This window comes from Balearica regulorum, chromosome Z, assembly GCF_011004875.1.
Source record: "Balearica regulorum gibbericeps isolate bBalReg1 chromosome Z, bBalReg1.pri, whole genome shotgun sequence".
Taxonomy (NCBI): Eukaryota; Metazoa; Chordata; class Aves; order Gruiformes; family Gruidae; genus Balearica; species Balearica regulorum.
Window position 1 is genome coordinate 86,079,995 of NC_046220.1, and position 26,750 is coordinate 86,106,744.

Genomic DNA, 26,750 nt, shown 5'->3' on the forward strand with positions numbered 1-26,750 from the left:
TCCGCGCCCGCCGCCCGGCTTCGACTACAACTCCCGTAGGGCCGCGCGGCCGCCCCTGCGCCTGCGCGCCGCCATTTTGCCAAGGGGTGCGGTCCCTTCAAACCCGCTGCGCGGCAAAGCGCGGAGGAGCGGCCGCCGTGGGGTGGGGACGCCCGGGGCACCCGGGCCGGAGCCGGGGTGGTGCATCGTATCTCTGCGGTTGTTGTGGAGCTGCTTCTGATTGATTCTTGTGAGGGAAAGGGGGTCGGGGGTGCCCGCCGCCGCGGCTGGGTCTTGCCCGTACGGGCCCGCCCTGCCTGTCGCGGGGCGTTGTGTGAGGATGGGCCCGGGAGTCTCTGGGCCGGTGCCGCTGCCTGGGCCGGCTCCTCGGCGTTGCGGGGAACAACCGTTTAGGTCTTGGAAGAGCTGGTCCCCAGTGTGCCTTTTTCCTATAAACCTTTATGCTGCTATTGCACGGTGGTCCTTGTATGCATGTGATATAACAAAGTTGTTAATCTTTGTTCCTTGTTACAGCACCTGTTCCCTTAACACCTTAATGGATTTTTTTCAAGTGGTATTTTACCTACAGGGATGAAATGATCTGTTAGGTTTCTTTTGGTAACCTTGACCATCCCAATTACAGTATTTGGAACAAGCCTGCGCTTCCAACTCTTCAATTTACAGTTTGCGGGGTTGTGAAGGCAGCTTTGGTTGGGCTGACTAAATTGCAGAGGCAGGATGACTCAAAGTGCTCCTCTGTGGCTTGTAAAATTCTTCTGGTGTGTTTATCCATTTTGGTTATATAAAGATAACTGCAAGGGTAACAGCTTCCTATTCTTGTTACACTGAGTTGTTTAGGGTTTTTTATACTAAGCTACTTTTACTTCTGTTTTTGTCCATGAATGCTACTCTCTTGTGCTGGTTCTGAAATCACAAGTTGTGATACTTCTGTGTGTCTTTGCTAAGCTGTATGTTTGGTGACAAATGTCAGCAATTGTTACATAAAATCCTGTTCTTGCAAAAAGCAAAGCACTAAGGTTCCTTTAGAACTAGTGCTGAGCTAGACTTTCCTGCTCTCTTGTTACATTTTTTTTCCACTACTAAAGTTTCAATATACAAGAAATTTTCCCTATATTTTTTCCCAGAGCCTCTATTTTCTGTCTTTGACTTTTTTTAGGGGCGGCACATATGTATGACAAACTTATTTGAAAAGCAGCAAGTTGAATAACTGAATAGTAATTTTTAGGAAAAAAATAAGAATTACAGAACAAAAGTAGAAAACTCAGATAGATTACAAGTTATGAGAAGACATTTCAGTGCAGATTATCACTTGGTTTTTGTTTCTTTTTTCCATTTAGATTGATTAAAAAGATGAGTGAAGATTCTAAGAAGAACCTGGAAAAAAAACCATGACAAGCTCAATAAAAGAAAGCAGTGTCTGTTCTCCTGATTCAACAGTATCTTCTCTTTTAACAAGCTATAGCATTGACAGCAATAATCCATACTCAAATAGTTTGATTCACTACAAGGACAAGCTTTACAGCTCTGCATCTGAGGCTTTGGAGGCTTATATTGAGGATTTTGATTTAAGTCTCACATCTTCAGAAATAAGCACTGGAAAAATCTGCATATGTCAAAGCACTCCCAGACAAGTAAAGTCTTCAAAGCATCATGCCAAAGAAAAACATGGTATGTCTCTGCAAATATGTTGTTTAATGTGTTTGCTGTTCTTTTTGCTTTGTTTTGTGTTCACTGTCAATGGTATTGCAACTGCTTGTCTCATACCAGGTGTGTCTTGTTGAAGGAATATTCCCTGCACAACTGTGTGCAAGTCTTTATGGTATAGTAAATGATGCTTGGTCATGGCTAGCAACGCTTGTCATTCTCTGTAACACTTTTTTGTAAATGTTTGGTGGGTTGGTGAGAATTCACGATCAGGCATATAGATGCAAGAATAAATTCCAGAGTATGGAACAGAAATCGTATTTTCTATATGTGAATATATGCTAAAGACAGTGTAAATCATTGCTTAAACTTGAGATTTGAAAAAAAATCCTTTTCAGAGTAAGTAATATCAGAATCTAATTAATTGAAGGAGCATTCTTAAATGCTGCTTTGTCTTAGAAAAAAATTTGCCTCTTATCCATTGATTTTTATGGAATGTACTTCTGGGCCTGAAGTCTAACCCATCTGGGTTACATATATGGGTTTGAATTGGCTTTTGTAATTATTAGTTAGCTTGAATAAATAAATACTTAATTGATTATATGAACTTTCATGAGAAGATCTAGAATAGACAACTGTGCTTGAGCTAATTTATATTGCAAATGCTTTATCCATTACATCTAAAATGACAAAGTTCTAAGTACAGGGAAACTTCATACCTGAAAAAGGATGCTTGCCTGGGTTGCCTTGGCATGGGCAGTTATGGTAGCATATTGTATTACTCAGGGCTTTTTTCTTTTCACTGTAGCCTATAACCTTCCTCTAGCTTCACACCTTTCCTTTCTCTTATCAAGACAGCTGCTTTTTTAGCTGTGTTTAGCTTTTGTATTTTTTCTCATACAAACCACCTTCTACTTATGTTAACTGATTTCCCAAAATAAGCATTCCGATTATCGCTAAAAATGAGAAACTCTTCTATGAAAGATGTCATCTCCTCACGTTTTACTCTGAAGTTTCTCCATTGCTGCTCTTTGCAGAAGTCTAATTAGCTCTGTTCACATGTTAGCTAGTCTGTGTTTATGTTTTGTATGTTACAATAGTTACTGGTATTACAGTGAAAGTGAAGGGAAAAATAACTTCCAGGTTCTAGTTGAAGAAAACCTATTTTTTGTGTATCAGTGCTACATAGTTTCACTAAAAAAAAAAAAAGGATTTAATGCTATAATTCTTTCATGAAAAACTGTCAAATCTTATACAGCGTCTACATTTCTGTAGAATCACGAAGTGGGTCCATAGGCCCGTTATCTGGCTACTTGCCTTGCCGTACTATTGCTTTTAGCCATCTTTTTCTCTAGTAAATGTGCTCAGTTTCAGTTTCAATCCCTAGCATTACTGTGTGGAGAAAGTGTCGCTGCTAGGACTGAAACACTAAGGACATACCTGCAAAATATACAATTGTGAGTGTGAAACTGAAAATGGGCTGTAGAATGTTGATTTCTTGTTTCTCTTAAATAAAAAATTAAGTACTCAAAGCTATAAATGTTGTGTACTATGAAAGGAGGCGTAACTTTTGACTGGTAAGGTTTTTCGCAAGCTTCTGATTAGAAATGGAACTGTTCTTTGCAAGAACTGTAATTCAGTAGCCCTTGGTAAATAACATATTTCAGCTTTGAATTATTACTTCATGTTGGATCTTGCAAATGTATCCTTTTGAAGTTTATCAATTCATGTAAAATATCTTTGGTTTTCAGCATTGGATGATTTTAATCAGCGTGCTTCACCCTCTAGAAGGCAGACTGAGTGTGACCCAGACTTGATTAGTCTTGCGACGGATGATCTGTTAGCATTTCCAGCAGATGGATCACTGCCCTTTGTCCAGCATAGCCCTTTTAAATCAGGGCATCAAAGTAGTGAGCGGAACAGAAGGTCACTTAAAGCATCTTTCTGCCCTTGCCAAACCTCATCACTCGATACTGAAAGTGGTTTCAGTCTCCAGGAGAATAGGAAAGCTGTTGCTCACCAGAATCCACACAAAGACTTCAGCAAAAAGACACGTGATGCGTATACACCTGTTAGATACGATTCTGCCTCCTCTAAAGGAAGTTCGAGGCCCTTGTCTTATGAAGAGAACTCTAGCGCTTTTCCTCTTAAGAATTACCCGAGGTGGCTTACCAGTCAGAAGTCTGACTTAAGTGTATCGGGGATAAGTAGTATTCCCAATTTTCACTACCCAGTCTGGCTTAAGAGTTGCAACTTTTTTTCTGATTCAACTGAGGAAAATGATGGTCAAAATTCTAATATACAAAGCAAAGCTTCCACTCCACAAACTTTTGAGATCCTGAAAAAAAGACACTCTGTAGATAAAGACAGTTCTAATTTTTTTGAACAAAATGGTTGCCTGGATCTGAGAGATGATAACAAAGTAGAAGAAAGTTGCAACTACGACAGCCCAGATGCATGCTTCCCACTTGATAACTCGTTTTTGAGACACGCTAAAAAGCTGTTCAGAGGTAACTATATACCATATAATTTGTTTTATAATTTTGAGGATATGTGTATAAAGATATGTACATATTTTTAAACCAACACTCTTAGCTATGTTAGTCTAACTGCCCCGTACAGTAGATTTATTCACTTCTATCTTTGACAAATGACTCAAAGCACTTACTAGTAGTTGACAAAATTAAACAGTTTTTATACCGTAAGTTTTCATATATAAAGCAATATTTAAGCATTCCTTTTACAGCAAAGTATTTATTACAGTGGTATATTTAGTACCTTACTGCAAGATGACAGTAATTCCATAAATATTTTAATAAATTTCAAGCATTAAATTACATGAAGTGTAACCTTGGGGGGGGAGAGATTCCTAAACATAGTGTAAATGAACCTGTCAAATTGGTTAAGAAATACCGTTTGTCGTGCAGTCTCTTTCTCTACTTTACACAGTCAGCAGGAGATATTTGTAACCTATATATTTAGGTTATCCAGTGCCCTCAGTTTATGTGAAGACTTTCCTTGGGCATCTCTTGTGTAGCTACTCTTTGTAGCAAGCCATCACTCTTCAGAAGCAGGGAGGTGGTCCTGTGGTGAAGCACCATCTTTGTATTATGAAATATCAGTGAGATTTGTTTTGATACGAGAGATTTACTTTTTTGAAGTGTTAATTCCCTTCACTTCTGTCTAAGTTTATTCATTTAAAAAGAAAAATATTTTTTCTGTTATACAAAGCATAAATACCGATCTCTCCCTTTTTCCAAGAGGTTATATATAAATACTAAGTTAAAATGTTGTTTGTGTTGTGTATTCAAAGCAACAAAAAGCCAGATGTACAAATATCTGCAAAAACCTTTCTAATGTGTATGCATGATGAACTTTAATTATCTTTGTCATTTGGAGTAGTTGTCTCAACCTATTTTTAAATGAGTCCTGTATGTGATTGTATATGTGACTTGCATGATTTCTCTCCCAGGTGTCTGTAAAAGCAGCTATTAGAAAAACCTGTACAAAATAATAAGAAAACTAACCTAAGGAATTACAGTATTAATAAGTAATATTTAAATTGTCTTGTGAATTAATTATGTTTTCTATAGCATGAAAGCACACTAAAAACATTAAATAATCTACAATACTGCATATGATACTTGTTTTATGTAAATTAGGAAAAGAAATGCTTGACTACTTTAAATACTCTCCTGGCTAGAACCTTGCAGATCCTATTTGGTACTGATGCCATACTGGCACACTAAGATATCCAAAAGAGTAGTACTGGGGCTGTACTCTCTGTAGAATAATTAATCTGTAGTAATTTTCCAGTATTACATAAAATTAAAACTAATGTGGAGATAATGCCTTTGAAAAGAGTTGGACATGTTTTGTCCTTATTTTTCAGAAGACCAGGTTGAGCTACATACCTTGAAGGCTGACAGAGGTCTGGAGAGTTTAACTGAAGATTTGTCAAATGCACTGGAAAATGATGGCAGTCCTTCTACAACAGATATACTAGGAGCAGAAAGATCATGGGAAAATGCTCCAGGTGCTTTGTAAGTAAACATATATTTTGAACTAATTTGTTCATGAAAATGCATAGTGTATTTAATCGCTTTTGTATATGGATTATAAGTAACGGTGCTGTGGCATGTATATAAAGAAAGGATTTACTATTTGATTTCTTGCTAAATGTTTGATATTTTGAGGTCAGGATACTAGTGCTCTGCTTTCCCTTTTTCATTGACTTGCAGAGAGTGCTATCAATATTACTAATTGTTGTCTCTTAATATCTTTGTATATCAATGATATAGAAGAAATATTTATTTCAAGAGCAAAATTATTTAATAGAACTTAAATTGACAGATTTACTACTTTATGATTAATAGCTTATGAAAAACAAGTTAATAGTGGGAAGTCCATTTTTTTAAAAAAGCAGTGTGATCTTGGGAAGTTTTTGAGCAGTCTTGGGAGTGAAATTCCAGTTTGGGAACTGAAAGGTTATTTCACAGTATCAAAGAATGCTAAAAATCAACAGAATTTCTTGATTTCCTATAGATTTTAAGAAGCAGCTAGGTGTATGTTGTTCTGGGTGTTGTTTCCCTTTACCCTAGAAGATTTTGCACTATAGGTTAATTTTAGCCATGTTTAACAGGTGAGTAAAAGGCTCAAGCTGCAGCATTCCTGCTAGCCACCAGGATACCCACATAGGAGAACATCACTGGAAATCAGGTTCATTAATCTCTGTTTCGATGAGACCTCTAGCTTTTGAATTAAAATACCTGTAGAACTAAATTAGAATTAAATGTAGAATTAAAACCTGTAGACTGTAGAACAGTTAAAGGTCAGTAAGCAGAAGGTAACTATTTTTCTTTAGATGTTGAATATTAATTGAGGAATACCCATGTGTAATTATAGCTAAGAAGTCCTTACCTTGGCTTTTTTATTTAGTTGCTTTTTATGGCTACCCAGGTTTTGATTATACTGGCAAAACTGGAAACAATAGTTCTGTGTCTCTCATGTACACCAAAGTGCTGATGGGACTGCTCAGTGCCCCCTTGGCATCACATTGATGCAATATATCTGGTTGCATCATAATAACTATATCCTAAAATGATTCTTTTAGTTTATAAACCTGTTATTATTCTCCATTGTGTTTAATGTTGGTTTAGCAAACCACCAGTGCCTGTGTGCTGTGAGGACATGGAGAATGCTCTACCATTCCCCAAGGCAGATATCATACATAGATTCTTGGAAGACTGTTTAAATGACAAAAATAAGGTCAGTAAAATTGAGTATTTATTTCCAAGAGTGCCCAAAATATGTAAGACTGGTAAATGTTAGAAGGGGAATACCTGTACATTGGTTTTTCTTCTTCTATAAAATATAAAGTAGAAGGTCTAACTGCAGTAGTCATATTTGAGCACAATGACTTCATACAGTTAATAAATCCTATAGTCTAACCCTTGGTCACTATTATGATTAAGAAAGCATCTAACCATTAAATACTTTGCTTAGTAATATTTTGACTCTTACACTCCATGTTTTGTTTAAATAATAATTTTCCTGCCTTGAGTAAAGGAAGAAATGTTTGTTATTGATGTGTTAAATACTACAAATTTCCTAGCCTGGCTGATGTACTGTTGGGTATGAGTCAAGTTCAAGAGGTAAGTTGAGTAGTATATTATTATTTATGCTGTTGTACACGAATTGGATCATGGATTGAATTTATTATTTTGATTATTCATTATTTTTATCGTTATTATTATTTTATTCCGTATTAATCAACTTCTTGGCCATCTTAATCTTGTTCAGTCTTTCATTTTGATTATATGAACCCTTTATTCTTTTCTTAGCTAGGGAGATGAGCAGTGAGCCCAGTATTCTAGTTGAAAGGCATACTATTAATTTATGTACTGGCATGTTTCCTTTACTTTCTGCCCTATTGTCCTTGAATCTTAACTGCTCTTAAGATTCTGTTTTCCCATCTTGTAGTAAACAGAGCATTACCCTTGAAGGTCTTCCACTGTGGCATATACTTCTGTTTCCCTAAGGAGTTAATTGACACAGAACCTAACGATGTGAACGAGTAATTCACGTTATTCTGTCTGAAGGGTGCTTCACTGTATTTTATCCTTCATGCTTCCTATTCTCTTGGGTTTGCTAGATCATCAGGTATTTCTAGACATAAGTATTTCTAGATTAAACTGAAGGTGACAAAAATTTGTGGATATCCGCTCTTTTGATTATAGAACGAGCAGATATCATATAGATGCTAATTATATGAATAAATACTTACTTGCTCTGTCAGTTATGAAATGTTGAAACATGTTCCAGCACTGCTGTCATAGTGTGGCAAGGACTGGCGGTCTTAATATTCTTGAATTATTTTATACAAGCCAGGGCTGAGTCCTTTCTGTGTTGCTTCACATATTCCTAACAATGTCTGTAGTTAGTGATTTTACTGACCATATAGTGGCATAAATTAAGATGAACCAGTGTAGCACCATACATGTACAATTTATAAATAGACCTTTAAAGAATAGGTAGAGGGGAAACACTCATAGAAATTAGCCTTTACGTTGTTTCAGGGAAACTTCTAAAGTTGTTTGGGTTTTGGTTTGGTTTTATGTGCACTGCAGTACACTGCAAGATCAACAGATTCTTTGGGTTTTGGTTTAGGCAAATACTTTTTGTGGCGGTCATCACCACAGGCCCCTTGAAGCTTTGAAATTAACGTTGTTTGAACTTCAAGCAATTCAGGGATGTTTATGCCAGAAAGAAACTGCTGAGCAAAAGGAAGAGTTTGAAAAAGTGAGTAGTCATTTGCCTCATGTTGTATCTTGTCAAAATTGATGTGCTTGTGTGCATTTCTGAGGAAAAATTGGTAGTCCTTTTATAGGCTACTTTACCGGTCATCGCTGCCAGCAGATTCAATCCAGTTTGCCTCAGGAGCACACGCTCAGGACTGCTGTGCCCTGCATCCCCTGTGCCTTGCTGTGCTGCTGCAAGCTGGAGGCTCTGCTGCCTGACGCTGTGGTCTCCTGTTCGTGACAGCAGGTAGTCGCTTGCCAGCGGCCCCCGCGGTGCTGCAGAAACGCAGTACTTGTAAGCCAGGAGATGGCGACATTCAAGGCAGTACTGCATGTGCTGTTCTGCTCTGGAAAAAGTTGTCTTCTGATAGTGTCCCTGTTCATTCCAGGCTTTCAGGGGTGTGTAGCAATTTTTTCAAAAGCCAGACATTCTCAAATGCTCTATCCTTGCCTCCTTTGGCATCAGCAAGTTGGTATTTTGTGACGCTTCTGTTTCAAAATTATTTCATAGACTTTATTATCTCTTTTTACTTTTTCCATAATGTTGCTTGCATTCTTAAACCCTATGTCCTATTCTCAGTAGAGAATGAAATGCTCTATATACGTCTGGATCAGGCAGGCTAGGGGGAATAGGCCAACATGAAATTCAACAAGGGCAAATGCGAGGCCTCACACCTGGAAAGGAAGAAATCCTTGCTATTGCAAATGCCCAAGAGGTCTTGGTAGGTACAAGCTGAACATGTGTGCATTGGCAGCAGAGGAGGACAGCAGGACCTGGGTGATATGGATAGGAGCACAGTGGATCAGGAGAAGTGTTTGTCCCTGGGAATCCCCTGAGCACATCTATAATACTTCATCCAGGTTTAGGTCCCTCGCTTCAGGAGAGACATCAATAAGCTGGTGGAGGGACACCTGGGTGGTTGGGGGCTGCAGCGCTCATTTATTGGGGGGAGCTGAGAGAACTGGGTTTGTTCAGGCTGGAGAAGAAGTTTTAGGGAACTGAAATCTTCCTGCACCTACGAGGAGGGTATCAAAAAGATGGAGCCAGGGTCTTCATAGTGGTACATGGTGGAAGGATGAGAAACAGGCGTCAATTGAAACAGGAGGTTCACACTGGACATTGGGAGAAGCTTTTTAATCCTGAAGATGGCCAAGCACTGGAACAAGTTTTTCAAGAGAGGCTGTGCAGTCTCTGTCCTCAGAGGTTTTAGATTTGACTGGATAAAGCCCTGAGCACCCTGCTGTAACCTCATAGCTGCCTCTGCTTTGAGCAGGAGCCCACCTCCTGAGGTCCCTTCTCACCTGAATGACTTCATCATGCTATAAAGCTGTTGGCAATACTTTCCAATGCAATGTGCTATAAAAATTCCATGTTTTCTGTCATATTCAGCTACTTTTCCTTCCTCCGTTAACAATTTTTTTTGGTTTTTTTTAAGCTTTCTGAAAAAGCAGAGGCTGAATTAAAACTGTGTGACAGCGAGATAATCCCTCTTACTAATTCTATTCAGAAGTAAGTGACCATTAATTTTCTGAATTTTCATTGTTTTCAGAAAGTACAGAAAAGGAACAATAATAAGCTGAGAGAGTTTTCATGTGATCTGAAAACTTTAAGAATAAACCAGTAACGAATAATTAAAAACATGGAGCAGAGGCATATCTAGTGAATGGCTGCAGAGATGTACTCTGTAAATAAAGATTTCTATTTCATCTGTATCAATAGATCAAGCATTGCTACACATAGATGGACTTTAAAATAATCAGACTTGGAGAAGTTTCTAATATGGGACAAAATATTTTCTTTTTTCACTCCAGTGGAGAAAATAATTGCTAGAAAACATATTCCATTAATGAAGGCAGCAGACTCCTACTGAACAGCTATAAGTGACTAAAGAAATAAGCTTGAGAAAAAAGCAGAATGGGAAACAGGGTTGTTCTATGCAGAACATTTGTTTCAACAAAACTCAGAGTTGCAGTATAGTTTTATATGTAAAATTAAAGATTTGTTATTTAAATACATAACTTTCAGTATTGATATGCTATTTTATGACATGATGTTTTGCAGCATTTAACATCCTGTGTTAAATACCTATTCTGTAATAATTTCATAGAAACTGTGTGTTTGTGTGAGCACCTTGAGAAGATGTATTTAAAATGTCAGTTCCAGAAAATGTTTAATCTTTTAAAAAACAAATAATAATCCTAGTGCATTTTATAATCTCTAAAACAGAATAAGTGGAACAGTTAGACGTAGAGATGTAAACTGTATATAATACCATTCAAACTGTTCAGCTGTTTGGAAAAAATCAACATCATTTTGTGTTAAATGTAAATAATAATATATACACTGTTGTTAAAGTCTTCATTTTTTCATAATCTAGGGCTTTACATCATTTGTCACGTCTTAGAAGTCTTGTGGAAGATAACGGTAACCAACAAGAGCAGATTGATGATCATGAAGATAAACAAGAAAAAAAAAAGAATAATCTGTGAAGCTGATCTCTCAGAATATTTTAATTTTGTGTAGTTTAAATAATTTGTCAGCCTGATCACTGGTCACAATTTTTTAAAATCTGAACCAGTGCATGTTCTCAGAAATGTTGTATTCAGTATTTCTGTACATATTCATTCTTTTCCTTAATTACTTCAAAGCTTAATCGAGTATTAGTGCTGCCAGTAGGATCTAACAATATGTGACAAGAGATACCACTTTTTAAAGAATATTTAATTAAAATAATGTGAACATTTTCATGGCAGAATCTCCGTGTGTTTATAACTTTACAAAAAACCTAAACTCTTTAGCCCATTCAGTCATCACTTCATTACAGGGCCTGTTAGAAACAGGGGGAGCTCAAGATCATGCGTGAAGTTCAGCAGTAAGGTTTAGCAATAATATAATTACGTAATATTTTCAGTGCTGTTTCTAACAGGGCTTGAATTGATGTAACTGTATGCTCCTTGTTCCCTGACCAGAAACTTACCAACTGTATTGTATCAAAAAGTGTCTGAAGTCTTTTTGAATTGTCCTCCTTTCACATCCTGGTAAAGCCTGGTGGTTTTGGGGAGAGAAGGTCCTTGTTTAGAGGCATCCTGCACAGGAGCACAGAATGTGTTACAGCTGAACCGATCCAGCAGCTGGTTGGCACTGCTACTGGGAAGTCCTAATCTCCCTTCCACTTGCCTTGGCTTTGTTCTTAGCTTTAGAGCATATAAAATCCTTTGGTGGGCCTAAATAAACAGAGAAGTAACAGATTTATTTTTTTTTTTCAGCATAATTGAATAGAACTAGCTTGTGAAAGCCACTGATAAGCACTGGAACTTGTGCAGGGGAGAGAGGAGTAGGACTTACCCCATTTGGCAACAGCAAATTGAGAGACAAAGAGAAAAGCTGTAAGTAGCAATCTGAGTTGTGAATTGAAATATATTGATAACATTTTGAAAGAAGCCTTTTGTACCTCTTCTGAGGCTTATATAATGTAGCCTAGCGTTTTATGTTGTCAGTAAACAAAATATGTATGGCAAGATGCCTTTCTAGTGAGCTGTTTTGTTTTAATCTTGATATCTATAGGTACACATGAGAAAGAAGGTACCTGAGCACGTACTGATTCTAAGAAATAGAAACCAGAAGAAAAAATAGAAGGAAGATTAGCTATCTACTTTTCCCCATCTTTATGTTAAGAACTAGTAAGTAGACAGATAATAAATGACTTCATTTTATGACTGTCATGGCATAATGAGAAGATAGGTAGATCATAAGTAGCATGTAATAATGTATTTCAGACAGATTTTATTGGTCTTTCTCAAATGCTGAAAGCTAGATCTGAAATCAGAGTACAGAAAATGAAATTACTTATCTAGAAAACTTTGTTGTAGAAGCTTTTATAAAGCATTGCATTGCTGAGAGGTGAATGTACGACCGATACTGTGGGTATAACTGTTGTCTGTTTTGAGACACTATCTGTTTGCCAGAGGTCATTTTTATCAAAGGAATTCAGACGGGCAAGGAAAGATGAGTTGTTTTTTCCTGATGTCACCCATGTCTGGGTATGGGTCACAATTAATTTGCTTAGCTTTTGCACTACTCTGGGTGCTACGTGTAGGTAGTTACATGTAGTGTGTGTATGCTGCATTGTTTGAGCTAGTACACCTCGGATTTTCTCCCCTGTTCCTGAAGGGGCTTGTGCCTATGTAGCTCACAGTAGAAAGGTGGATTTACTCATCCAGGTGTACAGATACTCCTTAGAGTGCTGGTAGCACAAGTGAGGTGGACTGAAAGCAAGACTTGATGCCCTGAGGGTACTTAGAAGTTATACCACGCTCCGCTTGTATCCTGCTTGCAGGGTACACAGGACAAATACCTTACAATTTTTCTTGATGTTAGGGCAGAATTTGGTTGCTATTTAGAAAGTCTTTTTCATTAATTCTGCCTTGGAGAATCCTCATATCTATCCATATTTGTGAGATTCCTCCTTCTTTGGGTTATTTTTTAATTGGCCTCCAGATATTTCTTCTTCATCAGTTTAATATACTTTGGAAAATTGCAGCACAACTTTTTTCAGGTTTTTTTGGCACACAGACCTAGGCAACAATGACAAGTATTGTTGACGTTATTGAGTATTCATATTTAACTTTATATTGGCCAGGTATGAAGGGCTTTGATCACGGACCTTGGATAAGGTCCACTGTGTGAGGTGCTGTACCGCACAAGACAAAAGTACCTTAATGATATGAAACTAAGGAACAAATGAGTGACACTTTCTAGTTGTAAACAATAGAAATTCAAATAAGAATAGAATTTTAAAAAAACCACAATACAACACCATTAGTCAGTAAGTGGAGACAACTGGTTTCACATAAAAATATATTTTTAAATGCTATCAAGATTTTTATGGCTGTTAAAGAGCATTTTAAAGAGCCATTTGATCCCTTATGTATCAATAGAAAAAAAGTAACTTTTTGGTTTTATACACTGGTCAATTCTTGCAGTTATAGCTGGAGTTTAGTTTGCTTATAAGTTAGAATAAAGAAGTTGCCACTTAGGAAAAATAACGGAATATGTAAATCAAGTTGTAAACAAAAGTAATTGCCATATCCAAGATGTCGGTGATATTCTTGTCCTTGAGGCTACATCAGAAAAAAGGAATTTCATTGAACTACAATCTTCCTTAGTGACAGTGGGAAAAACAAAAGGGCAGGCAGAAAGACAGAGACCAGGATTTGGGGAAAATACTAAAATAAAATAGCAGGACTAGATAGAAGGAAAGTCACCGTTTCTCAGCAAGTTACAAGAATTGTTTGCTAAGGATGTACAGAAGTATTTGTGATCCTATGTATTTGCATATACAGGAAATATTTTGAGGAGGGCACTTCCTGAATTACAGTCTGTATATATATCAGTAAAACGGAGCTGAGGGAAGTAAAGGCTTTGAAGACAAGTATTGTGCTCTTAAATCTTGTGAAGATCCTGTCTGTGGTAAGACACTGACTTGGCATGGTGGGAGGAAAATAGATGGGATTTTTGTCTTGGGGACAAAATTTTTGCCCTTTAAAGGGAGTCCATTGTGATACTGGTCTTGAAATGGAATGACTCTATGCTGCAGTTATCTTTTCCTCTGTAACAGGCCATTAGCATAAGCAAATCTCTCTGCATCACTGTATTCACACTGATATAAAAAAGTGCCGATAGGGAAAAACTTAATTTCAGGCTCCAGATATCGTGAAGACTAACAGTGCTACCAGCAGAGGGTTAATTGGGCAAGAGTTTATACCTGGGTTAGTCTGAAAAGGAGGATCTGAAAAACTGCAAACCCTGTAGTCACTCATTATCAACCTATTAATTCTTTTCTTATGTAACTCTGACACTGCCAGAGCAGTTGTATTTTGTTTTCCAAGAGATGCTTTATGGATTCTCATGTGTGTATGTATAAAAAAAGTATCTGGAATTGAGGAAACCTTTGAAAATGATGATGTGTATTTTCATTCTTGTTGATCATGGATTCTGTGATCTACCATGGTTTTTAATTTTTGTGTCCTTACTCAAAACACTTGGTCAATTTTATAGTTGGTAGGTCTCTCACTGTGCAGAGAGAATTGCTGATCAAAGGGAAATGAGAAAAACTTTTCATTAATTTTAATTGACCTGATCCTGCTGTTGCAAATTTGAATGGCTGAGCTTTCACAGCTCTTCCAGAACAGAAAAGACTGCTGAGCAGAGATGGGCTCTATCTCGTAAGGAAAATAAGTGCTTCTTTAACTATAGGCCTACCACCCTAGGAAGGAAGGCTTTAAACCTGAATTAATGGGGACTGATGACAAAAAAAAAAAGTATTATCAAAGGTGACCAGAGGTGTAGTAACTGTGGACATAGAGGTTTTTATAAAAAGGATTAAAGCAATTCAGGAAACAGGATAGTATGTCTACTAAACACTTAAGGGGTCTGTACTAGTGCAAGCTGTATGGAAACTAAATGGAAGCATGTACAAGGTTCTATACAAAGTTGTGATTTAGGCAATGTAAATGTTTACTTGATGGGATGGTTAATTTGGTAATGAATTAATACAGAAAAAAGTGGAGGTGGCTCTTGAAGAAAAGGGGAGGGAAGGTATGTTTCTCTGAATGTTTACCTTTGTATTGAAGTCTAGAATATAGAGGGAGACAATTTGTTAAAAGTCTGTGTATGATAATAAAAGGAGAAAAAAGCCTGAGTGCCATTATGTTGAGGACCTACCATTAAGACCACCAAACCAAGAAGGATAAGATGGAAAGAACAGGTTTGTGAACAACTGACAGTAATTTGCCTTGAGGAGAAAAAATAGTTAACCAAGTACTTATTGGGGAAAATAAATTGAATACAGAGTAACAAGGGTATTTTTAGACTAGAGTGATGTCAGGTTTTGATGTAAAAGGTAAAGATTAATACAAGAGTTGTCTTACAAGGTTTTCAAGATTTTTAGAATGGAAAAGAGGAAGAGTAGAAAAAAGCAACTACAAGAAATTCAAAGATCTGTTTGCAAAATCCTATGAAAAAAGTCTAGGAAAAAGGGGCTCAGGAGTTTGGCAGTTTGTAAAAATACATATATTTAAGATATAGTTGCAGGATATCCTAATATGGAACAGTGAAAATAAAGGTAATATGTCTTGTAGTCCTCCATGGTCTTCAGGAAGGAAGCATAATGGAAATAGTTAGGATTGTCTCTAAAGATGAGTCATCTTGGACTTCTGTGCTTTTTGGAAAGTCCAAAGCACAAAAATGAGAGACAAGGAGGAAGAGCTGTCAAAGATAATAAAACAAGCCAAAAGTTCCTTATTGCTTATGATAGTAAACAGTAAGTGTCTTAATGATATAAGGGAGGACCAAGGAAAATTTTAGTCCATGACCTCCCTGCAGAGAGTAGTAAATGGTGTCGGTGAAGGTATAATGTTTATTTAAAACATCAACAGCAACGGGTGGTGGATAAAGCTCAGGTTAGGACAGGGAAAACATGATAGGTCTTACGCAAGCTGCTTGTGTTCAGTGAACTACACCTGCCAGCATTAACACTAAGCTCTTGGGGAAATGGCTGAAGCTATCTTTGAGTTATCAGTAATATTTAGAACTTAGTGCAGTCCCATAATGGTCTAGAAATGGGACTAGCAAAGTAAGTTTTAACAAAAAGTCAGCTAAATGATACCAAAGAATTCTAGGGCAATAAGCTTAACTTCAGTTTCCTAGAACTTCAGAGGTATGTCATGAAACATGAAATCTGTCAAGGAAATGAGGAGGGGGGGCGGGAAAAAAAGAGAGGTTATTACAAACACTGTGTGTTACACAAACCTAGTTTCCTTTTTATGACTGGGTAACAACATTTAACACTTGAATTCCTCTAAACAAGGAATCATAATCTATATTATTTTTAGGGAAGTCTAAACATGGGTGGAAAACAGTACTTGGAGAGCAGTTAACAAAGAAGTCTTGCTATTCTTTATTTCCATAATGTGATGGAGTTCGAGAAGATCCAGAGGAGAATGACTGAAATGACCATGGAGACAGAGCTGCCTAATAGGGAGAGACTAAAAAGGCTTGGTGCTTCAGCTTGGAGAGGGGAACGCGTGTTTGATGTTGCTCAAATCTGACAATACAGAAACGTAGGCGGCCTAAAGTAGCTAGGAGGAGATCTGTTTAGGACGGAGAAGTGCTCTTTGTTTTAACCTGCAAGCAGGAAACTTAGAGGTCAGGGAGTATCAGCAGGTTCAGAAAAGACTTAGACAAAGTTGTGAGGTTTTTCATAGACTGAAATCTAAAGGGAAGAGGCTATTCCCTCTAGCGTCTCTCATGCAAAAGTTGTGTGCTTGTGAAGTATGAGAGGTGTAACCTGGAAACAGTAGCCAAGCTATGCTCTCCCCTATTGTTTCTTAAAGTCTTGTCGGAGAAAAAATGCTGGGTTGGATGTACTGTTGGTCTCGCCTAGTAGGGCACTTCTGTGTAGTTAGGTCCGTTGTGGGAGGGTAAAATGTAACAGTTGCAGCAAAAGTGATTTAGGCTTGCGATAAGCTTTTTAACAGTAATCATGGAACAGTTTGGGTTGGAAGGGACCTCACAGCCCATCCAGTCCCGCCCCCTGCCATGGGCAGGGACCCCCTCCACTAGCCCAGGTTGCCCAAAGCCCCATCCAACCTGGCCTTGACCACTGCCAGGGAGCCAGGGGCAGCCACAGCTTCTCTGGGCACCCTGTGCCAGGGCCTCAGCACCCTCACAGGGAAGGATTTCTGCCTCACATCTCATCTCCATCTCCCCTCCTGCAGCTTCAGGCCATTCCCCTTGGCCTGTCACTCCCTGCCCTTGGCACCAGTCCCTCTCCAGCTTTCCTGGAGCCCCTGCAGGGACTGGAAGGGGCTCTAAGGTCTCCCCGGAGCCTTCTCCATAATAACTTCTTCTACATAATAACATGTAAGCAGGGAAATGGGTTGCTAAAGAAGTTCTGGAACTTCAACCGTTTTTGTGGTTGTAAAAGTAGATTACACAACTAGCCAAAACTGTAATTTAAATATATTAGGTCCTTAGCATAGGTAAAGGAACTAGATGACATCTGCTTTTTTTCCCCGTGGGTATTTGATGGTTCAGACTCTATCTCATTGTCATGTTGTGTCTTGGGGTTCATGTGATACGTGAATAATGTTAAGTCTGAATGTGGAAATTGTCAGAACTTTCGGTTGTAGTTTAGTGAAGAAGAGGTTTTTGTATTGCATCACATTTCTGCACAATGGTACTGCACTAAATAACATTAGTGTTACTATACAGAAGATGATGAGTCACTTCCCTGGACTCTGTAACATAACTGAGCACACACTGGAATTAACATTCTTTTGTTTCAATGTTTTTCTTGTCTTCTATGGACTAATCTATTTCAGCTTTACTAAATGGATAACCAGGCATTTGAAATGCATGGAGAGATCATACAAAGTTCTTCAAAAGGAAAAGAGTGGCCAAAGAAAGAGGTACAAGTAATTTTCTTTTATGGTGCTATCAAAACATTATTAATGAAGTCAGTCTGAAGATTAAACCCTTATTTTGTGATATGACCTAATCCTGTACTATTAAGAAAAGTCCTGAAGAAAATAAAAGCTCTAAAGGGTTACGATTGCTGAGGTCCTAAAATGCGTAACTTCACGTGCACTAGCTACGATCTGAACTGAGACATAATTCCCTAGCCCCACTTAATAGCTAAATTCTTTATGCTGTAACTACTGGACAAAGTAATTATCTTTGGAGGATTCCCCACAGATTTTAACAGAAAGAGCTACTTAAAAGCTCATCTTGTGGTAATGTTTAGTATCTCTACCGAGTTACACATTAAGAGTACTGTTTCATCTTTTTTTTTTTTCTTTTTTGCCCTTGAGAAAAGTAATTCTCTGTAATTTTCCCATTAAAGCTTTTGCTGCTTGGGATTTGAATTAACTTCATGCAATAAGAGTTGGCATATCGCTCATCAGCCATTACATTTGTTTGCAGTCAGCACAGTACTGCTTCTTGGCTACAAATATACCAAGGCTAGTGATTTCCTTACAACATAACTCCACACAGTTGCGCTGAGGTTGAGTGTCCCGTATTAGTTGTTATTATGTAATATGTACAGCATTCTTTTGACTTTAAAAATAATTATTGAATTGGTGCCACTGCTGTGAAAATGCTGTCAATGAGAGGTCCTTCAAATCTGGAAAATAGGGGTTTGGGATGCATTTAACTACAAAGCCTTGTTCTCCAATGAGGCTCTGTGGTCTGAGTGCTACTGTTGTGATATTTAATTGAACACAAGCTTTAAAAAGAGAGTCATTTAAACTGAAGACAAGATTCTGACCGAATAGAATAGGGTGATATTTTGAGTGCTTTTCTGCTGGCAAGAAAAATGTATTTGTAAAGAGCTTTTGTCAAATGGATTAATGAAAAAAGTAATTTTGTTAAAATCAGCAAGACATCTTCATTTTATTTTTTTCATTTGTGATTGTCCAGCTTAAGAAGTCAACATTCATAGCTCATTCTCAGGCACTCACTGTCTGAAAAATCAGGCTTTTAAAGGTAGATCAAGCTGTGCACCCAGAATCAGTAAAGGGTTTTAAAATTTGAGCCAGAGAATGCAGTCTCTATTCAACTGAAGCTGCGACTTCAGCAGCAAAAAAGGTTAAGGGACAAGAAACACCGAAAAACCTCACCAAGGTGATGCTTCATGGTGCCAGAAATGCCTTGGCCTTCTATAAAGAACTTGTGTGCTTCTGTGTGCCCAGCTGCTTTTCCCCTTCACCCTCCTCCAGCAGCCTGAACGTCCACAAAGGAAACTTTCAGTACAGAAGCGATGCCCAGAGCAGTTAGTACAGATGAAATTTCCCCATTCTGGCCTGTCTTCTCCTCTGCCAGGGAGCTGGGCCATGTGAGATGTGACGTAAAGCGGAGGCATCATTTCTGCCCCAGAGATGAAGGTTTGCTATGAGATCATAAAATCTGGTTTGGGTCAGAAGGGACCTCAAAGCCCCATCCAACCTGGCCTTGAACACTTCCAGGGAGCCAGGGGCAGCCACAGCTTCTCTGGGCACCCTGTGCCAGGGCCTCAGCACCCTCACAGGGAAGAATTTCTTCCTCAGATCTCATCTCCATCTCCCCTCCTTCAGTTTAAACCCATTCCCCCTTGTCCTGTCACTATGCCCTTTCGTAAACAGTCCCTCTCCAGGTCTTCAGTGTTTTGTGATATAGATTAGAAACAGTAATGGAAAAATCTTTAAGTGTTTGTAAGACCCCAGGGTGATGAAGATGGGCTTTTACTTGATGAAATAATGAAAGGACAGCAACAATCTGATAACATACTCTGTAAGATTTCCCTGTACCAGGCCTGGTAATTTGGCTGTACCTGTGTCTCTGAAAGGCATACTGTTTTGATTATGAAAGAACTATCACAAACTTTCTCCTCTCTTAGATCTAATAAAACTTGCTTGCTTTCTTTCTTTTTTTATTTGGGGGACTTTTTATTAATTTCAGGAAAGGAAGGGCAACTGGTCCCTAATGAAAGTCTTTCTAGTTTGTCTATTGGCCTGTGTTATCACCACCGCAATAGGAGTGCTGATCCTGTCCTTGGTCTATGTAAAGAACACTGCCTTTATCAAAGACACGGGTGTAAAAGACGATGGTACACCTGCCCCAGAACCACATGAAACAAGTGTGGATATCAAATACCAGTTCCTGAATCATCTGGGGAAATCAAAGGTAAATTGTTCATCTTATGCAATAATATCCTAGCATCATATATAGAAGTTTAATGAATTAGTTTCACCTAACTCTTTTTTTAAGCATTAGGTGATCAGTCTAACCTGTTATCCAGGCTTCATTTATAATCCATGGGGGGAGACACAAACTTCCTGACAGTGTTATACTCCAATTCGTAACAGATGTTGGAGGTGGTATGGATCTCTGGAGTGCCTCTCAGAGAGCTAAATAATTGCTCCAACAAATTGGACTTGCAAGACCAGGCAACCATTTGATGTGTGATTCTGAAATTAGAGTATGAAATTCCGAGAAACAAAACTAGAAAGATCAAATCTTAATGTAAGCTGAGTAGCACGCTAACCTTTTTGTTCTTAGGACTGGATTGAAGCAAATTCTTATGTTGCAAGACAAAATGAACTCCATGATCTTGTTTAGTGAGCTAAAATGAATTAATCAACAATGTCATGGAGCCCTAGGAATGATGTAGTTTTTGTTTAGGTGTATTTTGATACTTAGAGAAATGTACGATTTGAGCAAACTCTAAAGGCATTACTGCATCTTCCAAATATATCTTTATATAAAAAATAATTCCTCATTAATTTTTGCTTTTCAGGATAAGAAGGATAGGAAAAGGATAGATTAGATAGTAGTGCATTTATATATAGTTTGTTTTGAACTTATATATATTTTTGCAAACATAGAATAGTTTGCACCCATAGAAATTCAGGAAAATTTCTTACTCAGGAAATGTTCTAAATGTTTTGAATCTAAAAGTTTAAGCATATATGTAACCGATTTCCTAAATCCAAGTCCATGATGTATAAAAAGGAGCAGATAATTTTGTTCTTGATATCACTATTTATCTCGTTTGTAGAAAAAAATAATATTACATCATGACATGAGAAAGTATATAAATGATTGTGAAAAGCAACTAAAATACATACAGAGAGAATCCGCACTGCGCAGAGGAATAGGCCCCTTCAGTATTGCCCAGACCAAGAATTTTCTAAAGTATTTTTGGAGTGTTTGCTCACCACTATCTACAATAAATGCAATTCTCCACTCTCACTAACTTTACAGGTACATAACTACCCAGGTGGTGAAATTCAGTGGGCAAGATTCAGGAATGATGTAAATGAATATCAAAGTGATGAAGAAATGGAATTTGGAAAAAGCATCAATAACCATCGCTCCAAAATGACTTTTGGAACCTTGCGGATCAAGAGCAAAGGGCTTCGAGCTCCCCACTGGCATTTTAATGCCAATGAACATGGCTACCTGCTACAGGTATTATCTGGTTATTTCAGCTTTCCCAGTTGGTTTTGCAGTTTAAAGCATCATGTATATAAGTAAAAAAAAAAAATTTAAATTTACATATACATTATATACAAATGTTAATGGGTAATAGAAGTAGAATTACCATTGATTTATTTATGACATTAATTTTCTTGCTTGAAATAACATTTTCAAATGGAGATGCTTGAAATAGGCTGTTTAATGTTGTTACTTGCAAGAGGACCAAACACCTGTAGCTTCCACTGAAGTATAAAAACTAAGGTCAGAGGAGACTCTGGGTATCTGAAAGTTACAGAATTTTATGTACTTATCCAAGTGCTTACAATGACTAAGGTAATTATATTACAGAACCATCATGGAATCACAGAGATGAAGGACCGTTAAGGTTCTTAAGAAAGCCTCAGGCTCCGTCCCTGGTATTGATGCAGGATAAGAATGCCTAAAGCATATCTGACAGTTTTGTTCAGTTTTTAAAAGTCTTCAACAACGGAGCTCTTACAAGATCAAAAAATAGTTGTTTCCCGTCTTTCATCACACAAACCATTAGAAAGTTTGTGCTGGTACTCAAACCACATTTTTGGTTTTTGCGCACACACACAAAAAATAATCCTAATTTCTCCTTGTCTATCTCCATTGGCTGTGGAGACCCTCGGATAGACTTTCTCACCGCTTTTTATACACGGAAGACTGTTTTGTTCCCATAAAATCTTTTCTTTCCTAGACCAAACACCCCTCCCTTTCCACTCCCAAATAAATCATCTTTGGAAAGGTTTGCCCTTTCTCACCTGAGCATCAAATTTCAAATCCGTAAAAATACAGAAAATGAGAGATAAATAGAAACTCACCTTGAGGAATTCAAGATAGCATATTAATTTGAAAACAAAATGATCTTTCTTTGGAAGCATAGGTACTTAGATATATCTCAATCATTAATTTATTTCTAAGAATATTATTCATATTTTGATCAGCATAGAACTGAACAGCTCCAGCTGGATGGGTGATCATCCTTGGAGTAAAGCATTCCACAACCAACCTGGTCCTGTCTCCAGCAGTTTCTGGCCAAAGATTCCTCCTTTAGAGCTGTTCACAGCCTCTTTAGTAAGAAATGGTTTAAGTATGAGCAAAGTGTATTTGTCACGTGTTCCTTAAACCTAAACTGTTGTCACTTAAAATGCTATTCTGGATTTAAGTTCACAAAGGCTCATTAGAGAGTGCATCAGGATCTGTTTTCTCCTAACAGCCTTCAGGTTATTTGAGTTACTGAATTGCTGCATATGGATTAAATGAGAGAACTTTCATTATGATTGTTAAGTTCTGATATGCTGTTACAGGGTACTGCCTGGATTGGAGTAATTGGTGCAGATGACAGTGTGGTCACCACATACAATGTCACGGCTGGTCAAGTGATCTTCTTCCCTAGAAACACTGTGCATTGGATAAAGAATGTAGGATCAGAAGACTGTGTGTTCTTGCTGTTTTTTACAACACATGAAGAACTTCAGACCTTGGATGTGGATGATGCATTTTTCTCTACCCCAGAGGATATAGCAGCTAGAGCATTAAAGGTCTGTATGATAGGAGAGCCACCCTCTATCTAGTCTTCTGCACATTAACGTGGCAGTCTGGGCTCTCTCTGTATTTCTGGGAGAGATCCTCTTTAGTCCCATTGGTGTGGAAGGATGTACACATGTCCTTTGAGTAACACTGTGTCACCCTGTGTGTTCCTTTACGCACAAGGAAAAATAAATGATGGTGATCTCTCCAAGAAACTTTTTCTCCTTCACATTTATCCTCAGTTCATGGAGGATCCTCCATATTTCCAAGGGTGGAAGGGAAAATAACATAGTGAAGCCCAAAACTAATTTCCCAATAGCCCCTTGATGAATTCTGTGGTATGAGAAGATCTCATAGGAGACTATAGATAAGTCCATCTACTTGTTAAAATGGATCTTATTTGAACTGACTACTTGACAATGTACCATGAGCAAGAATACGGCCACAGAGTTTCTGCGGAGTCTGAGGAATTTGTGTGTTCAAACCACAGAATTGTGATTAGACCTTCCCACCCTGAAACAGTTTAATGGGAGGTGGATCGAGTTTCTCTTCTGCTCAGAGTCTCTGTGGTAACCGAGAAGGAAGGGCAAAGGAGCAAAACGGAGTGTTGACAGGGCGAGGCAATTATAGAGATGAGGTTATGTCCACAAGGCAGAATTTGTCTACCACCAGGTGCTCAGGTGGGATATTCAATGAAGCAAAACTTTAATTCTGCAGTTTGCTGTGCCTATCTGTCAACTTAACATGCATTGTGTGTCCCGCAGCCACAAGGTGGAGTTAACTTCATCAGAACGTTCAAGAAACAAGTAGAAGATCAAGCAATTAACCTCCCACCAAACTTAAATGAGCTTGTACAAAATGCCACCTACGTGCAGTCTCCGGACAATCTTGTATGGCAGTACTTCTACAACCTCAAAGGTATACATCTAAGAACTTTGTTTGTAAGAGCTTTCTGTGTTTCTAGAGAGGGAGAGAAGTGGATCCGTAATAGACTCACTGAAACAGGAGTTAAAAAGTATATAGAGAAATCATAAGAATTTAAGCAGATAAAATGAAAAATAGATAGATAATACATCTAGTTACTGCCCTTTGAAGATGTATAACCTAGTTCTTATCTCAAAGTAGTTTACCCTTTTGATTTGAATGTTTTTATCTGCAACAGTAGATATGAGAGCAGAATGCCAGTAAGCAGCAGGGCATGTACTAAATACTTCCCAGCTCAAGGTTCTCTGCTGTTGTATGTCACCAGGACTGGTGTGTTCCCTGCTACGGTTAAGTTAAGCAAGAACCTAAACCTAAACTTTTCATTTGGAAATTAACATCTGCCCTGCAGCAGACTAGCTGGAGAGTGACTGGTGCTGAGCTGCTTAGAATATCTTGCATTTGCATATGAATAAACATCTTAACGTATACCTAATTATGACCTCTTTTTCTTTTACAAGTACAGCTTCATGAACAGTATTGAACTATATTCACTGTTTGGTTTATCAACAATTATATTAACCAGCCCTCTGTACAGCCTGGATCTAGTGATAATCAGTGAGCACCTAACAAACATAGATGGCAGAACTTAATTCCAAGTAGTATATAGTCTACTCGAGTTTAGTATGTAGTAATGACTTGAAGTTGGCCGATAGACTAACAAGCAATGTTAAACAAACCTTATTGGAAATGCTCATTAGCTGTCTTTGTTTTAGGGTCGGCACAATATCCTTTTCCAGGAGGAATCTTCCAGTGGGCTCGCTACCGCATAAATGGCACAGGACTGAATGAAACGGAAAAAATTTTTAGTGAATCACTGAACAAGGTATGTGCTTTCAATTGGATACTGTAGCTATTTAAACACAAGGCATAATGTGCAATTTGTGTGAGTCCATCACTGCTTTGTCCTGTATAACAGGGGTATCGCAAACTTGGATGATTTTCTGAATGTTTTTGTTCTGCTTTTCAGCATGAAAACACCCTTACCTTAGCTACTCTCAGAATATTCAGCAATGGACTGGGGCAGCCTCATTTCCACTTCAATGCTAATGAGATGGGTTATGTCATTAGCGGCTGCGGACAGGTAATTTGTTACATCCATGAGGGATAAGGCCGTGGAGTTCTGACTGTAAAACAATTACCTAATAACTGATTCCCAGCCCCAATTAATAATACTATAATTAGTAGTATTGGCAAACTTCCCATGTCCAAACTTTCCTTCTCCATACAAAATTTTCATCTCAGTTACGTTTGTGGAAGCTTGTCTAGCCAAAGTGGAGTTACACAAAGAGCAGAATTTGTTCATCTTGTCAAGCCGCTCAGCAAATCACATGTGCTTATGACAGGGACCCCCACTGTCCTGAATGCTGGGAGTACAAAATAAAAAGGCAATACTTTTGATTTATGTATCTCTGAGGAACGAATAAGTAGAGAAAACTTAGTGAGTATTAAGATTTAGAGTACAGGATTTTATTATATGTTTTTCACTCAGTGCAAAGATAAATGAGATGGAATGATGAGACTCCGTACTGTAAGGACTTACTATGTTCTTACTCAGGAATCTTCCTGAGACCCCCTCTACCTTTCTGGAGTCTCCGTGAAAGCACTGATGCTATGCCAGCTGATTTCAGCACAGTGCTGGGACCGTCACTGCGCAGTTATCCAATAACAGCACACTGACAGTACTTCTTGTTGAATATTGCTGCTTTACTTGCCATAGGTTGGAGTTATTCTCTCCAGTGTCACTGCCAACTTCAACATCGGCATTGGAGATGTCATATTTTTCCCTGTTGGAACCCAACATTATATCAAGAGCGTATGTGATGAGGATTTGTTTTTGATTCTGGCCTACAGTACAGGAAACCAGGTGAGAATTCATATGGGCAAAGGGAGTGAAAAAATGTTCAACTGAATGTGATTTTATACTTTCCTCCTGCACATAAGCTTTATGCTTTGGTGCACATCTTTCGAAAGAAATTCTAAGAATATGTCAAGTACACTGACAGTGCAAATTCCCTTCTGGTGTGAATGGTTGGCACGCAACACCTAGCAAAACTCTGTACACGGAAACAGGAGGTAGGGAAGACAAAGAGGGCTGTGGTAGGGTGTGACATGCTCGTGTGCGTGCGCAGGGATATGTGTGTGTAGGAGAGATGGAATTCGGATCGTGAGAGATCGTTCGAAGCCTTGAACAAGTCTATATCCTAGAGCCAGAGCAAGGGTGTATTTATCTACGGTTACATGTATCCAGTGATCTTCATAGCCCAGCGTAAGCCTTGTCATTAGTTATGTACTTTTATATTAATTCATTTTCATCTTGGAGTTGAGGTGCGCTTTAATATTCCCTATTATTAATATTGTAAAAATGATCAGGTAGCTATGATTATTCTTTTTTTAAAATACTGTCTTTTTCTTCATAGCTGGAAACTCTTCGTATGAAAGACTACTTCCACGCAACAGCAGATCATATCCTTGCTCAGCTTTTTTTCAAGAAACAGGCTGAGTTTAAGAAGTTCCCAAAGGCTGCCAAAAAATGAGCCCCTCTCAGCCGTTAATGGCTCCAAGAATTTTTTCGCGATCACCATGTTTCTAGCAGTACTTCTTGGTACCTTTTTTGCTCTTTGTCCAGAGGAAATCTTCAGAAAAAAGAAGAATTTGGGGTTATTAATTTTAAAAATTTATTTTCTTTTTGTATTTTTATCATGTTTTATTTATAGTGCAATGTAATTTGATTTGTATATTAAAGTAAT

At 38.1% G+C, this 26,750-nt stretch overlaps 1 protein-coding gene across 8 annotated transcripts; it reads left to right on the forward strand.

Annotated features, from left to right (window-relative positions):
- The first annotated feature begins 63 nt into the window (after positions 1-63).
- LOC104637171 (uncharacterized) lies at positions 64-26,750 on the forward strand. Of its 8 annotated transcripts, XM_075740215.1 has the most exons (11): positions 10,930-11,831; positions 13,788-13,914; positions 17,829-17,915; positions 19,945-20,169; positions 21,250-21,456; positions 22,797-23,030; positions 23,784-23,937; positions 24,717-24,826; positions 24,971-25,084; positions 25,721-25,867; positions 26,421-26,750. In XM_075740215.1, exons 3-11 carry the CDS (start codon positions 17,838-17,840, stop codon positions 26,535-26,537), a joined length of 1,386 nt encoding a protein of 461 aa, XP_075596330.1. In that variant the 5' UTR covers positions 10,930-11,831; positions 13,788-13,914; positions 17,829-17,837; the 3' UTR covers positions 26,538-26,750. The 8 variants fall into 8 exon arrangements, 3 of the variants coding, with proteins under 3 accessions (XP_075596330.1, XP_075596332.1, XP_075596331.1); XR_012833035.1 differs by lacking the exons at positions 19,945-20,169; positions 21,250-21,456; positions 22,797-23,030; ... (3 more) ...; positions 25,721-25,867; positions 26,421-26,750 and adding exons at positions 71-142; positions 1,338-1,668; positions 3,396-4,154; ... (2 more) ...; positions 8,314-8,445; positions 9,881-9,954 and having other exon boundaries at positions 10,823-11,831; positions 17,829-17,916; XR_012833033.1 differs by lacking the exons at positions 19,945-20,169; positions 21,250-21,456; positions 22,797-23,030; ... (3 more) ...; positions 25,721-25,867; positions 26,421-26,750 and adding exons at positions 96-465; positions 1,338-1,668; positions 3,396-4,154; ... (2 more) ...; positions 8,314-8,445; positions 9,881-9,954 and having other exon boundaries at positions 10,823-11,831; positions 17,829-17,916.

Excerpts from the sequence above, each read along its gene's own strand:
- LOC104637171 (XM_075740215.1), top strand. The coding sequence starts at position 17,838 with ATGGATAACCAGGCATTTGAAATGCATGGAGAGATCATACAAAGTTCT. Across the intron at positions 24,827-24,970 it reads TTAGTGAATCACTGAACAAG|CATGAAAACACCCTTACCTT; the intron begins GTATGTGCTTTC and ends TCTGCTTTTCAG. Across the intron at positions 25,868-26,420 it reads CCTACAGTACAGGAAACCAG|CTGGAAACTCTTCGTATGAA; the intron begins GTGAGAATTCAT and ends TTTTCTTCATAG.